Below are 14,287 nucleotides of genomic sequence, written 5' to 3'. Positions count from 1 at the left end.
GAGAGCCCGGCTAAGGGCGGAGCTGGGCAGGGGCGCTCCCTCGGATTCTCCTCTGAGGAGAACACAGCCTTCTTCCAGCTCAAGTGCACGCCTGGCCCCCGAGATGCCCCGATTAGTCTGGGTCAGGGGTTTCAGGGCTTCAATCTTTTGTGCACATTGGAATCGGGGGGGGGGGGGTTCCATAGGGCCCCATCCATGGAGATTTTGCTTCCGTAGAAATGAAGCGGGCCTTGTAAACTCTACTTTCACAAGCACTCCAGGCGCTGGTGTTCTTACTGCGCTTGGAGAAACATTAATCTAAGCAAAGAAGAAAAGCCAAGCAAGAAAGCAATACCTTGCATTTTTTTTATTTAACCAGTAAATTTAACCAATGCATTTATTTAAATGTATTTAACCTATACATTTCACTTATTGGTTCTATCCATTTAAATTAAATCCCATGTTATAGAATAATAAAAATAACACTTTAAGTCATTTATAATTCATTCCGTCTATCAAAATTCTTCCAGAATAAGGGAACTAGTAACCTCATCTGCAAGTTACAGACTGAAGTGTAAACTGAGGGCTGCTGGGAAGCATTCAGCACAGGCCTTAAAGGGAGCCAGGCTCCTGACTGCAGCCTCTTCCCCAGCCTCGGCTTGGCCAACAGATCAGGGCCCAGGGCCAGATTGGAAGAACTTGATAGTCCAACACTTAGCTGTTCAACCTCGTGACTGACGTTAACACAAAAATCACACCTGGGTAAGCACTACCGCACACATCTATGCAATTCTGTGGGAATTCTAATAAAGCTATAGAGGGATTCCAGGGCACAGGTTACAACAAGTTGGAACATTTCACAGTCGTGTAAGCACCCAGGGAGTTTGATTATGCAAAGAAAACCCTCTCTCCTCTGAGAACAACGGCTTACTTCTCCTCACCGGAGCCGCTGTGGCTCCTTTATAAATAGGAAGGGTGTCTCATCGCTCCATCGTTCTGGAAGCACTGCTAGCCCAAGGCAGCCCTGGCGACCATGCTTCCCTGCGGCAAAGTGAACACGCGTACTACCTACTAAGTATAAACTGACTAAGGAAGCTGAACAACAAATTTAGGGAAAGGTTTTGATAGGAACTTACTCTCCTACTAAGACACTTCATGTAGTTTGTTGCAAAACAAAATTCTTTGGGGATAAACGTAGCAAAGGCTTCTCGGTCTCATTTTCTCTCCGGGATGATGCGTACCATCGGTTCGCTGACCTTCCTCTTCTTCCTGGTGCTCTCGGAACTTTGCTGACTGAACTCCATATTCCTTCTCTGGACCTGTGAGAACCACCAGAGAGAGGCACAGTTCAGCAAAGGATCTGACATCTGCACAAGGACATACAAGACAGACCAAGTACTAATCCTCACGGCTGCATAGCGGATCCAAACCTGCCTTCCTGTGGGCCAGTTTGGCCCTGCACAGAGGCCCCGCTGCCAGCATCAGAGGCTGCGATTCCAAGTTTCAGGAGCCGAGGTCACCCGGAGGCAGCCAGTTTCAGGGACAGCTGCTTGGCTCTTTGTAGTGGATGCGGCACATCCACCTCTTGAGGGAAGAGTTGTCAGGGTGTGAGGCCAACAAGGAGCAGGTAAGGGTCAGGCGAGATGCAGGCACTGATCGCTTTAGAGGCAAATAGAATCTCAGTCCCCATCCAGGTGGCCGAGACCTACAGCCCTATCTTTCCTCTCAGGGCTTCACACTAATGGACTGGGAAGGACCACGGACCTTCTTTCTTCTTGAAGAGAAGTGTCATTGATTAAAGGGAAGTTGATTAGTGAGTCATCATTGGTATACAGTTCTCCATTGGGCTCAGCCTTGGTCAAGATTTTAGGACTTATTTTTGCTTAACTGAATGAACAACTAGATATATTATAATCTGTCAGACAAACTCCGATGCCTGGAGTTCTGGGAAACACATAGAGGATATTTTTATATTTTCTAGCCACTAGATGGGAGGAAAGGTTTTTCCATGTCCTCTGTTCTTTCTTTGGTAGGAAAATAGAATAAGATAAGTATTTTTTGTTGTTGTTAATCCTCATTGGAGGATATTTTTTTCCCATTGATTTGAGAGAGTGGAAGGGAGAGGGGAGGGGGGAAGAGGAGAGAGAGAGCGAGAGAAACATCATGTGAGAGACCCACATCAATTGGTTGCCAACTAGGGTGAGGAACCTGCGACCCAGGTACGTGCCCTTGACTGGAATCAGACCCATGACCCTTCGGTGAGTGGGGCCAATACACTAACCACCGAGCCACACCAGCCAGGGCAAGATAAGTATTTTTAAGTAAGACTTGTCAGAATATCTACTAGAGGTTCCAACATTATCCTTTTTTCTTTTGTTATAGATATAGGTTATTATTATTATTATTGATATGTTATTACTACAAAATAGTGGGAATGTCAATAAAACATTTAAGTACCATTTAGAATCAAAGATTGGGTCTACAAATGGTTAATGTAATCACTAACTTTTCTTTTAGCTTTAGAAAGCAGTTGAAATTCTGATCTCAGAAACCACAAATTCCCTTTGGCTTAAACTAAGACATTGACAATAAAACTCTGAGAAAATAAATAGAGCTGCTCACCAAATAAATGTTTTGCTTAGATATGTAAAAGTTGAAACCGGTCTGCTCTAAAGGAAGGGAAATAGCAACATAAAAATCCAAAACCCAAAACCCAACTTCTTTATTTGTTACAGTGTGGTCGTAAGAAAAAGTACTTGGTAAGATTTGCTTTCCTAGAACTATTGCTTGGGTGTGCTTTTCATTCAAATGAACTGATCCTTATTTCTATCAAGTCTGGGTACACTGAGAAGAAAAGGAAAGGGACATACAAATCCTTAAATGACAAGTCGACCTGATGGTTTAATAGTTTTGTCCTCTTTTTCTTCTTTGCTCAAAAGTAAACCAGAGTTTTATTATAAGTTTCAGAACTAGAATTTTATTGCATGCGTTAATGGCGATATTTTAAATCATGTATACGATCTCAAGGAGGCCAGTGAGGCCTGGGAACTTTCAATGATTTACAGAAAACCAGTGGGTTCAAAAGCGAGTATGTGATTCGTCAGGGGACACTTCCTAACACAGATGAATAACCTACATGAACTACATAAACCAACAAATTTGTCCATACAACATTTTTCAAGTGTATTCCAACGGACTGAGTTTGCACATTTGATGCCAAAGCCAGCCAGCAAGCTAAGGGCCAACGATCAGGCAGGCTAGACAGACTATCTGGGAGATTTGAGCAACGTCGGTGATCATCAAATGATTTATAATGCATGTCATAATGTAGTTTAAACAGATAGCTTTCAAAGTGTTTCCAGGGGCTACTATGACCCACTTACCAACAGAGCCTCAGAAGTAGAGTAGCTACATATATATCTGGAAAAAAAGCCCTAAAAATATGCTTTCTGATGTAGGATATTTCCCCGCTTTCCATTTTTGGTTTGCTAATATATTCTCCATTGGGAAGCCAAAGAGCAGGTTTTGCCTTAAGCACAACTGGATAGTTAGCTGACTTGGTAGCAGTATTTAAAAAGCACTGGAAAGTGTCTTTTCTTTTAAATGAGCCCATTTATTTCTTTATTCACTTACGTTAAAAAATTGGTTTGAATGTTTATTACTGTTTATCCTTGAGGTTAATGAGACTATATTAGTCATCTTTTTATTCCCAGGTTCCTGGCATCTGGTAGGTGCTCTTAAATTATTGGCTGAATTAATTAATGCTTTTGAAATTGATTTGAAGCCAGCATTGTGCTGGGCACTAGTATCATATCTCTAGTGCTATAAAGATGAATAAGACACAGTCGTTATCAAGAATTGACTCTTATAAGGAAGAAGCATAAAGCACATGATCGCAGAATAATGCAATACAATATAATTCAATGGCCACAATAGACATTCATTCATTCAGCAATTATTTAGTGAGTGCCAGTTCTGTGCATGGCACTGTTTTAGGTGCTTGGGGCACAGCAGTGGCAAAAGAGATAAAAGTCCCTGCCCTGTCAATTTTACAATCTGTCCATTTTTGGCTTAATAATTTCCAATGGCATCTCACTGCTTGTAGGATAAAGTCCAGAGTCAATACCTTGGGCTTTCATGCCATCAGAGACTCTTTACACGTCTAGAGAGGAAGAGGATCGCAGATTGCCTATAAGACCCTGATGATGCCCTATCTGGTTTGGCTCAGTGGATAGAGGATCGGCCTACAGGCTGAAGGGTCCCAGATTCGATTCCGGTCAAGGGCTCAATCCCCAGTAGGGGGTGTGCAGGAGGCAGCCGATCAATAATTCTCATCATTGATGTTTCTCCCTCTCTCCCCCTCTCCCTTCTTCTCTGAAATCAATAACAATACATTGGGGGGGGGGGGTAGAGAAAAAAAAAGACCCTGATGAAAGCTATGCATTCTCTCCTCAGAAAAATGCTCAGAGAGAGAGAGAGAGAGAGAAACAGAGAGAAAGAGGGGAATGAAGGAATTGTTATACATTTCACTGTAGCAGGCCATTTGAGGGGTCCCAAGACCCAAGATGCCCTGAATCCCTCCCAATTAGAGTCACCACCCCCACAGAGCCTGGCTGTGCCCAGCAGTTCCAGCCTCAGCTCTTGCACTCTGCTCCTCAACCTCTGACCTCTCAGTTTCTCACATCTTGCTTCTTCCTGATTTGAGACCTTTGCACATGATGTTACTTCTGCCTCAAATGCTCTTTTCCTGCCACCTGCCCTCTCTTTGCCTAATTAATTCCTAAGTCATTCTTCAGATCTCCGATGAAAAATTACTTCCTCAAAGAAATTTTTCCTACCCCCATGCTCTCTCTTTTTTAATCCTCACCCGAGGATATGTTTCACTGATTTTAAAGATAGGAAAAGAGAAAGAAGAGAGAGAAACATCAATCAGTTGTCTCCTGTGCATGCTCCAACTGGGGATCAAACCCACAACCGAGGTATGTGCCCTGACCAGGAATCAAACTAGCAACCTTTCAGTGTACGGGATGACACTCCAACCCACTGAGCCACACCGGGCTGGGCCCGATCATATGCTCTTAAGTAGAATTATAGGAGATCAGGGATGTGCCTGTCTTGGTCACAAATTGCACATAGTAGGGGCTCAATAAATATTTTTCAATGAATGAATGAATGAATGTTGCAAGAGCACTCTGCCAGCAGTGCAGAAAGGTATTGGAGGCATCAAGTGGATGCGGTGATGAGTCACGCCATTGTAGTAGTCAGGTGATAACTTGGGTGGCAGTGCAGACAAAAGTCAGCAGTGAGAAATATTTAGAAGGTAGAGTCAGAAGACTGACCAATTGCATATGATGGTAAAGGAGAGGCAGATATGTCAAGAATGACTCCAGTTTCTGGTTTAGCTAACTTCATAGATGGAGGTACTGTTCCCTCGGGTAGAAAACCATGGGCGTTCTGAACCTGCTGAGTTTGGAATGCCGTGAAGCCCCAGTGGCTGGAGAAGAGGCAGCTGTATGTGGAAGTGGAGTGCTCAGGAGGGAGGTCTGGGCTGGAGATGTGAATCTGAGAGTCATCAGGATATGGAGGCTAATTAATGCCATGGGTGTGGAGGACTTGCTTATTGAGAGATGAGAGCGTGAGAAGGGAAAGGGGCCAGGACATAGCCCAAGGAACGCCAACAGAGAGATTAGGTGGAAGACGAGCCAACAAAGGAGACTGAGAAAGAGAGATAAACGGCCAGCAGATTGTCACAGAGAGAAAGCCAGGGAAGAGAGTTTTAAGAATTGGTCTTGGTGGCGCTTGGGAAACCTATGTGGTAAAATTACGGACAATAGGAAAGGGAGTCAGCAATAAACTTTAAAAATTAATGTTAACTTGCTAGGATCCAGATAGCTTTAAGAACTTTTAATACTTCCAAATTAAAACTTGAGTTTGACATATTAAAATTTTTGCTCTTGCCCTAGCCAGTTTGGCTCAGTGGAGAGAGCGTGGGCCTGCGGACTGAAGGGTCCCGGGTTCAATTCCAGTCAAGGGCACATGCCCCACTTGTGGGCTCGATCCCCAGTGTGGGATGTGCAGGAGGCAGCCAATCCATCATTCTCTCTCATCATTGATGTTTCTATCTCTCTCTCCCTCTCCCTTCCTCTCTGAAATCAATAAAAATATATTTTTAAAAATTTGCTCTTTTTACAAACATTTGAATGCTTACAACGGACCATAACAGTGTAAAGGCAGGGATGGGGGTTTTATTCCTCTTTTACAGATGTGGAAACTGAAGCTCAGAGAAATGAAATCACTTGTCCAGTTCACACATTTAGTAAATGGAAGTCTTGAACCCACACCTCCCGATTTCAAATTCAGTGTTCCTCGTAATTCACCTCTTCAACCCAAACGGGAAAACAAAGTTAGGAAATTGTAAGTGAGGCCATCAGAACTCTATGTAGGGTTCACAGGCTTCTATCTGGGGTTGGCCTTTTTTGGGCATAATTACTGGGGCCTCACACTAAACACAGCCAAAGCCAAGTTCTTTTTTTTTTTCCCTTTGTAACCAGTTTTTCCTTTGACTTTTCAATTTGTGTTAATCACCATCTCCCAGTCATCAAAGGTCAAAGACATAGTCACTTTAGATTCCTCTATCATCCCCTAATGCCTACACAGAGTTCTTAAATGAGTAAATGGAATAGCGCAAATAGAGCGCCTGGTACAACATCACACATGTACAAGTCATTCAGGGACTGATGACTGTTATCATTCCCACCACCTAGGTTTCCCAAATTCCAGCCAAACTGGATGCTGTGATCAGCTGAAAAATGGGGCACCGTTTTTCAATGTGACCACCAAGACAGAGACTGGTGTAGCCACAAGCCAAGGGATGCAAGCAGACACCTGAAGAGGCAAAGGACGGAATCTCCCTTGGCGCCTCCAGAGGGAGTATGGCTCTGTCTACATCTTGACTGCAGCCCAGGGACATTGACTGTGGACTTCTGGCCTCTGGTAAGAGATTAATTTCTGATGTTTAAGCCACCAAATGTGTAGTAATTTGTTACAGAAGCCCTAGGAAACTGATATAGTTACATTCCCCAAACACACCTCATTCCTTTCCTTCTTCTTTATTCTTCCACATTTCAGAAAACAAAAATCTCCTATTACTTACTCATTTAAATTCCTTCAAGGTCAATCTCTATTTTATCCCCACAGCACATTTTTGTAATTGTGTTTTTCTGGCAGCATAAATATTTTTAAAGCAATTTGTCCTTTACCTGGGACTGGGTTTTAAATTCTTTAGGAATTCCTTTGTATTTAATATTATGATCTTTAGACTCTCTCCAATGCCGTATGCAGTGTCTTTCACAAAGTAGGTATCAATAATTCTTTTACTACCTATTGTTATCACCTACGAAAGTGTTCAATTACAAAGTTATTAATATATCCTAAAGTTGCACTATTATGGTAGCCATTAGCTATATGTGACCATTTAAATTTAAATTAATCAAAATTAAATACAATTTAAAATTCTGTTCCTCAGTTGCATTAATCACATTTCAAGTGTTCAACAGCACATGCGAATGTTCAAATGTTCACGAGCACATATTACACATCACAGATACAGAACACTTTCATCATCACAGGAAGTTCAGCTGGACAGAACTGCTTTACAGAGGCAATCTGCTTATAATCCAAGTAAACATAAAGTTTCCTAGGGACCATAGTGATAATAGAAATACATTTTTTCCCCAAAATGCAAAGACTTATTATTATAAAAATGTCAATTTTCCTAAGATTATTTTATCAAGTCAATCCAATCCAAATAAAAATTTCACTAATATGTCTGTTTAAACTTTAAAGCTGATTCTAATAGTCACCTAGAAGAGAAAATGTACAGGAAAATCTTTAAAATACTGAAAAAGAAAAAGAACTATGGAGGGGAAAGAGTCACTCTTTCAGATAATAAGTTATAATATAAAGCTACAGTAATTAAAGCATAATGACAGTAATACAGAAGTAGACATATGGATCAGTGAAACAGAATAGCAGTCTAAAAACAAACCTACGTATCTATGGGTTTTTAATTTATAATAAAAGTGGCATTAAAATTAACCGGGAAAAGGCAGACAATTCAAGTGTTCTCATTTTGAGGGGCGGGGGTGTGTGTGTGGGGGAATCTCAGCTAGTTTAAGGAGTCAAATGTAATAAGCAAATATTTAAACTTATTAGAAGAAAATATAGAAAATTTTACAACTTTAGCATTGAGAAGACCTTCTTAGCAAGGTATAAAATTATGGAAAGACAACCCATGTTTCTAAATTGAAAAAATTAGTATTAATATGTCAGTACTATCCAAAGCAACCTATAGATTCAATACAACTCCTGTTAGAATCCTAATGACATATTTTTGCAAAAATAGAAAAGTACATTCTAAAATTCATATAAAATCTCAAGGGACCCTGAAATTCCAAAACGATCTTGAAAAAGAACAAAATTGGAGGCCTCGCCCTTCCCGCTTTCTTCCTGATTTACTACAAAGCTACAGTCATCAAGACTTGTGTGTCCTGGCATAAAGACAGACATACAGACCAAGAGTTGGAATAGCGAGCCCAGAAATATCCCTCACTTACATGGTCAAATGATTTCAACAAGGGTGTCAAGAACACTCAATGGGGAAACGAAAGTCTTTTCAACAAATAGTGTTAAAAAGGTAAAAATAAAAGTGGCACACAATAGAAAAGATGAAAAACATATTTCCTGTGGTGGTACAGTCTGAACAGGACAATCTGTTCAAAGTGTTATCCAACAGAAATAGAATGTAAGACACAATTACAAACCACATATATAATTTTAAATTTTCTTATAGATATACTAGTGGCCCGGTGCACAAAATTCGTGCACGGGGGAGGTGTCCCTCAGCCCGGCCTGCACCCTCTCCAATCTGGGACCCCTGCCGGCCTGCTCACTCCCAACTGCCCCCCCTGCCGGCCTGCTTTCCCCCAACTGCCCCCCCTGCTGGCCTGCATGCTCCCAACTGGCCCCCCTGCTGGCCTGCTTGCCCCCAATTGCCCCCCCTGCCAGCCTGCTTGCCCCAAACTGTCCTCCCCTGCCAGCCTAATCGCCCCTAACCGCCTCTGCCTCAGCCCCACCACCATAGCTTTGTCCAGAAGGTCTCCCGGTCTAATTAGTATATTCCCCTTTTATTAGTATAGATTTTTATAAGGGAAAAGAAACAAATAAAATTAAATAATAATTTTATTTAATCCAATATAAAAATATCATTTCAATATGTAGTCAATATAAAAATTATCGAGATAATTTATATTCTTTTTTTAATACATCCTCACAATTCAGTGTATATTTTATATTTATAGCATATCTCAACTCAAATTAGCCACATTTCACATTCTTAATGCCACATGTAGCTAGTGGCTATCGTACTGGACAGCACATCGTGTGTGTGTGTGTGTGTGTGTGTGTACGTGCGCGCATTTTAAAGATATGAAATATATTGATTGGTAATTTTAAAATATCTATGAGAAGTAGTCATGCATAACTTATATAATTAAAAATATAAAGTTACACATTAATTTATTAATTTTGTTAAAATTATGTCTTTTATTACTTGATATGTTTATAATCAACATGCTTATTACTTCAACTCTTTATTTTCCTTTATTTCAATGTGATGAAAACTTTATTATGAAACTATTTTTATTTGTAAACTGAAAGGTAATGAATGAATATAAAAACACCTTAAAGCTTATTTGGCTTACCTTTCACAAGTATAAAATATTTTAAAATATTAGATACTTTTCCATGGGAAAATGTCAGTTTCTTTCCTAGTTTCAAAGGCCTGAGTAATTAACTATTAATTCAGTGGTAGCTAACAGTAGACATGTAAGACACATAAAAACATACTCAAGCACATACTTGAAGTAATTATCAAAACGAAAACGTTTTCCTTGGTTTGTGGCATGTAGGAGGAACCCTGAGGCAATGGCATGATGATGTAGTCGATGTACTAAACTTGACATAGGTTTGCTGATTCTTCAAAAAAGAGATGAACAGATAGGAGATTCAGAATTGGAAATGTGATAGCCTGCTTCTCAAAGATTTGCTATGTAGGTCATTTACTTGAATCTGAGTCTCCATAAATTACTTAGCAGGTGTTGAAAGGAACACAGTATAACTGTAAGTACAGAAATGACTCTAGAGAGAGTCCCATCGAATATACAAAAAAAAAAAAAGGACCACTCCGGGTTGCAGTCTGTCTGAGATGGAAGAGCCCTGCCAGGGTGCTATCCACACCTCGGGCCGTAGCTGCCCACTCTCGCTGGCAGGAAGAAGAGGGCCAAGCAGATGACACTTAGGAACTCGCACCCTCTGACTAGTTCTTCATGTGAGGCGGGCAGAGCGGCAAAGATACATTCACGAAAAGTCAGAGCTCCACTGTAAACTGGCCTTAAGTTCACTTGAGGAGAAAAAGACAAAAGAAAAACAAAACCCTAAAGAGAAGTCATTGGGTGTTTAGGGTTTAACAGGAGGAGCAGACACTTAATTTTTATTTTCCTTTTCCAGCAAACAATGAAACATTTTCAGTTTCTAAAACAAAATGAAGATAGCCATACCTCTCTTTCTGATCTACTGTTACTTTTAATATATTTGAATCATTTCCTATAATTAACAGAATTTTCTATGGCATCAATTTAGTTCATGTCTATTTAATTGCCTGCTTCCATTTTCCATTTATTTCAATTACTTATATAGGCCCATAGAATGAAATTCAAAAGGTAAAATAAAGGTGCAGTGAGATTTCCCCTGTACCCCAGAGCCACTCGATTCCCCCCAGAAAGCAACCACTATTACCAGTTTCTTATAATTTTTGTTTTAAAATCAACGAGACCACTAAAAACTGAAACTGCTATAAAATTCACAATATCATCTCTTCAAATTGTTTTACTAAAGCGGAAGCAGGGCCCTCGCCAGTTTGGCTCAGTGGATAGAGCATCAGCCCAAGGGTTGCAGGCTCGATCCCCAGCCCAGACTCAGGAGGCAGCCAATCGATGAGTCTCTGTCACATCAACATTTCTCTCTCTGTCTCTCCCCCACCCTTCCACTCTCTGTAAATAAATAAAAATAAAGCAGAAGCAGGCCTGGCCACAATCAGAATGAATGAGGAGGTGGAGGGCTTTGACCAAGTAACACTCTAGCCGCGGGGTCACTCCGGGTCTCGTTCTATGGAGGTGGGCTTTCTCCCCATTGCCCCCCCCCCCACAATCTTCACCATCTAGAGACCACGTGCTTTCCTCAGGACGAAAGAAAATGAGCGAAAATCAAGGCGTGGAAGGTGAAAGCAGAGAGTCAAGGTCCCGTGCTAAGTGCTGTGCCGGTGATGGGCGCAGCAGGATGTCACAGCAGGGCTGGGCAGCAGTGTTTCAAGGAGTAAGAACACAGATGTGTAAACAACACACTCTGCCCAGCATTGAACACAGGAATGCAGGAATGTAGAGGAAGAGGAGCATGCAGGGAGGGACTTCACAAATAAGCCCAGGGCCGGTTGAACATGTCTGACGAGCTTCTTCTCCAACTGCACACGTTTTCCCTGACTCATGAAAACCTCAAGCTGGGAGTATGCCAGACCAGTGTGCTAACGCTCAGTCAGGAGGGAAGTCTTTTGGAACCAATATGGAGAGGAAAAACTAACAACTTTGCACGCACACACACACACACACACACACACACACAAGAATAAGAATCAAAGTCCTACTGCAGGTCACAATTGGTGAATTGTGAATCAGAGAAAAAATAAGAGCATTTTCAAAAACCTTCCGAATTAGTTAAAATCAGGGCTGCCAGGCATTGCTCACCTCCAGGGGGCGCCACTCACATGGCTGTCTGTGTTTCAGGTATCCCCGATTGTGGAATTGTGCAGTCCACAATCAATACAACCCCGCATGGCAACGCTGCTAGGCAAACACACCACTTTCTAAATTTCCCCCTCATTAAACTCTTACTTGGGATCCAGGCTATTCCTTTTGGCTAATATTTCCTATGACAAGAGAAAACAAACATTTAGAATGTTATGAATATATTTTCTTAAAAACCCAAGGTTGTTGAGTATAAACTGCAGTGTAGCTATGCTACAGAATATGACTAGATTATATACCTAACGTATGACATACTGTACATATTTTCCAAACTATAAAGATTTTCCATGATGGATAGGGCTGCCCAGTTTCAAATTAAACACTATTTATTTAGAAACGTAGGGCCATTTCAAATCAGGCTGGGCCAGAGAGCAGAGGAGACTAGAACTATTGTTGCAGGGCATCTGGCACGTTTCACTCCGGGGCTTTCAGAATTTAATGATTAAAAGTTGAAAGTTTCTCCTTGTTTTAGAAGAGTTTTTCGGATCTCCTTCCTCCCTCTCTCCCCCCACCCCAAGCAAGTATCTCTTTTCACTGCCATTATCTATTTCAGCAATACAGTAGGAATAAAAGAATCTAAAAATGAGACATGAGACATGAAACTGGTCTTGTGTTTAAAATTATGCCACTGTAGTTTGTAACTCCTGGTTCTAATATTCCTGATTATGAAGTGTCTCACCCAGTGAAATCAAGAAATATTAGTCATCGGTAGATATGGCTGTGTTTTGTTCTCTTCTCCACTTTGAATTAATTGTTGAGTCTACAGGAATCAATCTTTTAAGTTGTGTGTGTGTGGGGGGGGAGGGTATTGAGCTCATTCCTGGTGGTTTTAGAATTTACCCACATTTTCCCTTTTTGTGGAAATATTTACACTGGGGATTTCCACTAAGGGAATTAAAATTAATTGAGCTCTTTCTTTTTATTATAACAGCTGAGGCCATATTTCTATTAGTGTCTTTTTTCCCTCTTGCCCTACACATGAGACTTAATCTAAGTGGTTCTCATGAAATATTACATATGTAAAATAAGGTAATATATTTGAAAATGTTTGGCACAATATATGGTACATGCTAATCACCCAATACAAATTGAATATGTGGTTGCTCTAGTGAAATGTGCTCTGAGCTGGTATGGAGATTTTAAAAAACCTAATTTATCTTGGGTTATAAGAAGTATAATGGAGCCCTGGCTGGGTGACTCAGTTGGCTGGAGCATCACCCCGCACACCAAAAGGCTGTGGGCTCAATTCCCCGTCAGGGCACATGCCCGGGTTGCGGGTTTGATCCCCAGTTGGGGCATGTATGGGAGGCAACCGATCGGTTTCTCTCTCACACCAATGTTTCTCTTTCTCCTTCTCTCTCCCTTCCTCTCTCTAAAATCAATGAAAACACATCCTTGGGTGAAGATTTTAAAAAAGTATAAGGGATCTCTGAGTGATAAGTGAGATTACATATCCAATAACAAAGTCTTTAACTTCAAATATCAGCTACAAATTTCTAGTTCCTATAAATGCAACCGCGGAAGATGAACTACATATGCTTGAAAATGCTTAACTTAAAACGAAGAAGAAAGTGTGGAACCTAGAGACACTGAAAATGGAAATGCATACAAACTGAGACATCCTCTCAAATCCCACCCAAGAAGCAATGAATAAGCCTGAAAAATTGTTCATCTGGTTTTTGGGGGTTTTTTCATGGTATAGTGTCAAGACTGAGAACAAGGGGGCTGGGTTCCATCACTGACTTTCAAGTTTCCATCACAGTAAAAAAAGGGAGGGGGAGAATATGTGCCATGTACCAAACAGCAATGCTTTGAGGATTAATGACATAATGTCTGTGGAGGTTGGAGCTCCTTGGAAAAAAGACACTACATAAATATAAAGTAGTATTAATATTTAGGCTTAGTCCACAACGTGAGACCCGCTTTCTCTGGCCCATGAGGTCATGAGCAGTTTTGTGAAGTGTGCTCAAATCCCCACAAAGGCGTGTTGTTAGCTGCCTCGCAAGTGGACTGTAAAGCTAATCTGACCCACCTGGTCGGAGCAGTCATGGAGGCGAGGTTCCACTTCCAGGTCTCCGAGAAGGTACAGACAGAGAGTGCTCGACTCCCGAAAGGAATGAGACATGGCCGAGAGCACTTCAATAGCATTCAGGGCTTCCCAGGAATGCAGTGGGAGTTTGGGAATGTTTTGGCTTAGAATTAAACAAAAGTCCAGTCATATCACATCTTGATTTAGAAGAAAGACTAAATTTGCCTTTCTCAAAGAAAATCTGAAGTAAGAGTAGGAATGAGAAAGCTACTTCTTGGAATGGTTAGTTTATATCTTTAAAGGATTTGGAGGCAACCGGGTATTTTTTGTCCTGGGAAAGTTGTAGTCTCCAGGAGTTGTCTCT

At 41.2% G+C, this 14,287-nt stretch overlaps 1 protein-coding gene across 4 annotated transcripts in view; it reads right to left on the bottom strand.

Moving 5' to 3' along the window:
* Positions 1-453: 453 nt before the first annotated feature.
* HORMAD2 (HORMA domain containing 2) overlaps positions 454-14,287 on the bottom strand; it is a 51,252-nt gene continuing 37,418 nt past the window's right edge. For all 4 annotated transcript variants that reach the window (XM_079763082.1, XM_079763081.1, XM_079763084.1 and 1 more), the window contains one exon: positions 454-1,298. In XM_079763082.1, the coding sequence (XP_079619208.1) occupies positions 1,194-1,298 (105 nt within the window). In that variant the 3' untranslated portion in view covers positions 454-1,193. The remainder of the gene's footprint in view (positions 1,299-14,287) is intronic.

This window comes from Cnephaeus nilssonii (genome assembly GCF_951640355.1).
Source record: "Cnephaeus nilssonii genome assembly, chromosome: 22".
Lineage (NCBI taxonomy): Eukaryota > Metazoa > Chordata > Mammalia > Chiroptera > Vespertilionidae > Cnephaeus > Cnephaeus nilssonii.
This window is presented reverse-complemented; position numbering and strand designations above follow the sequence as displayed.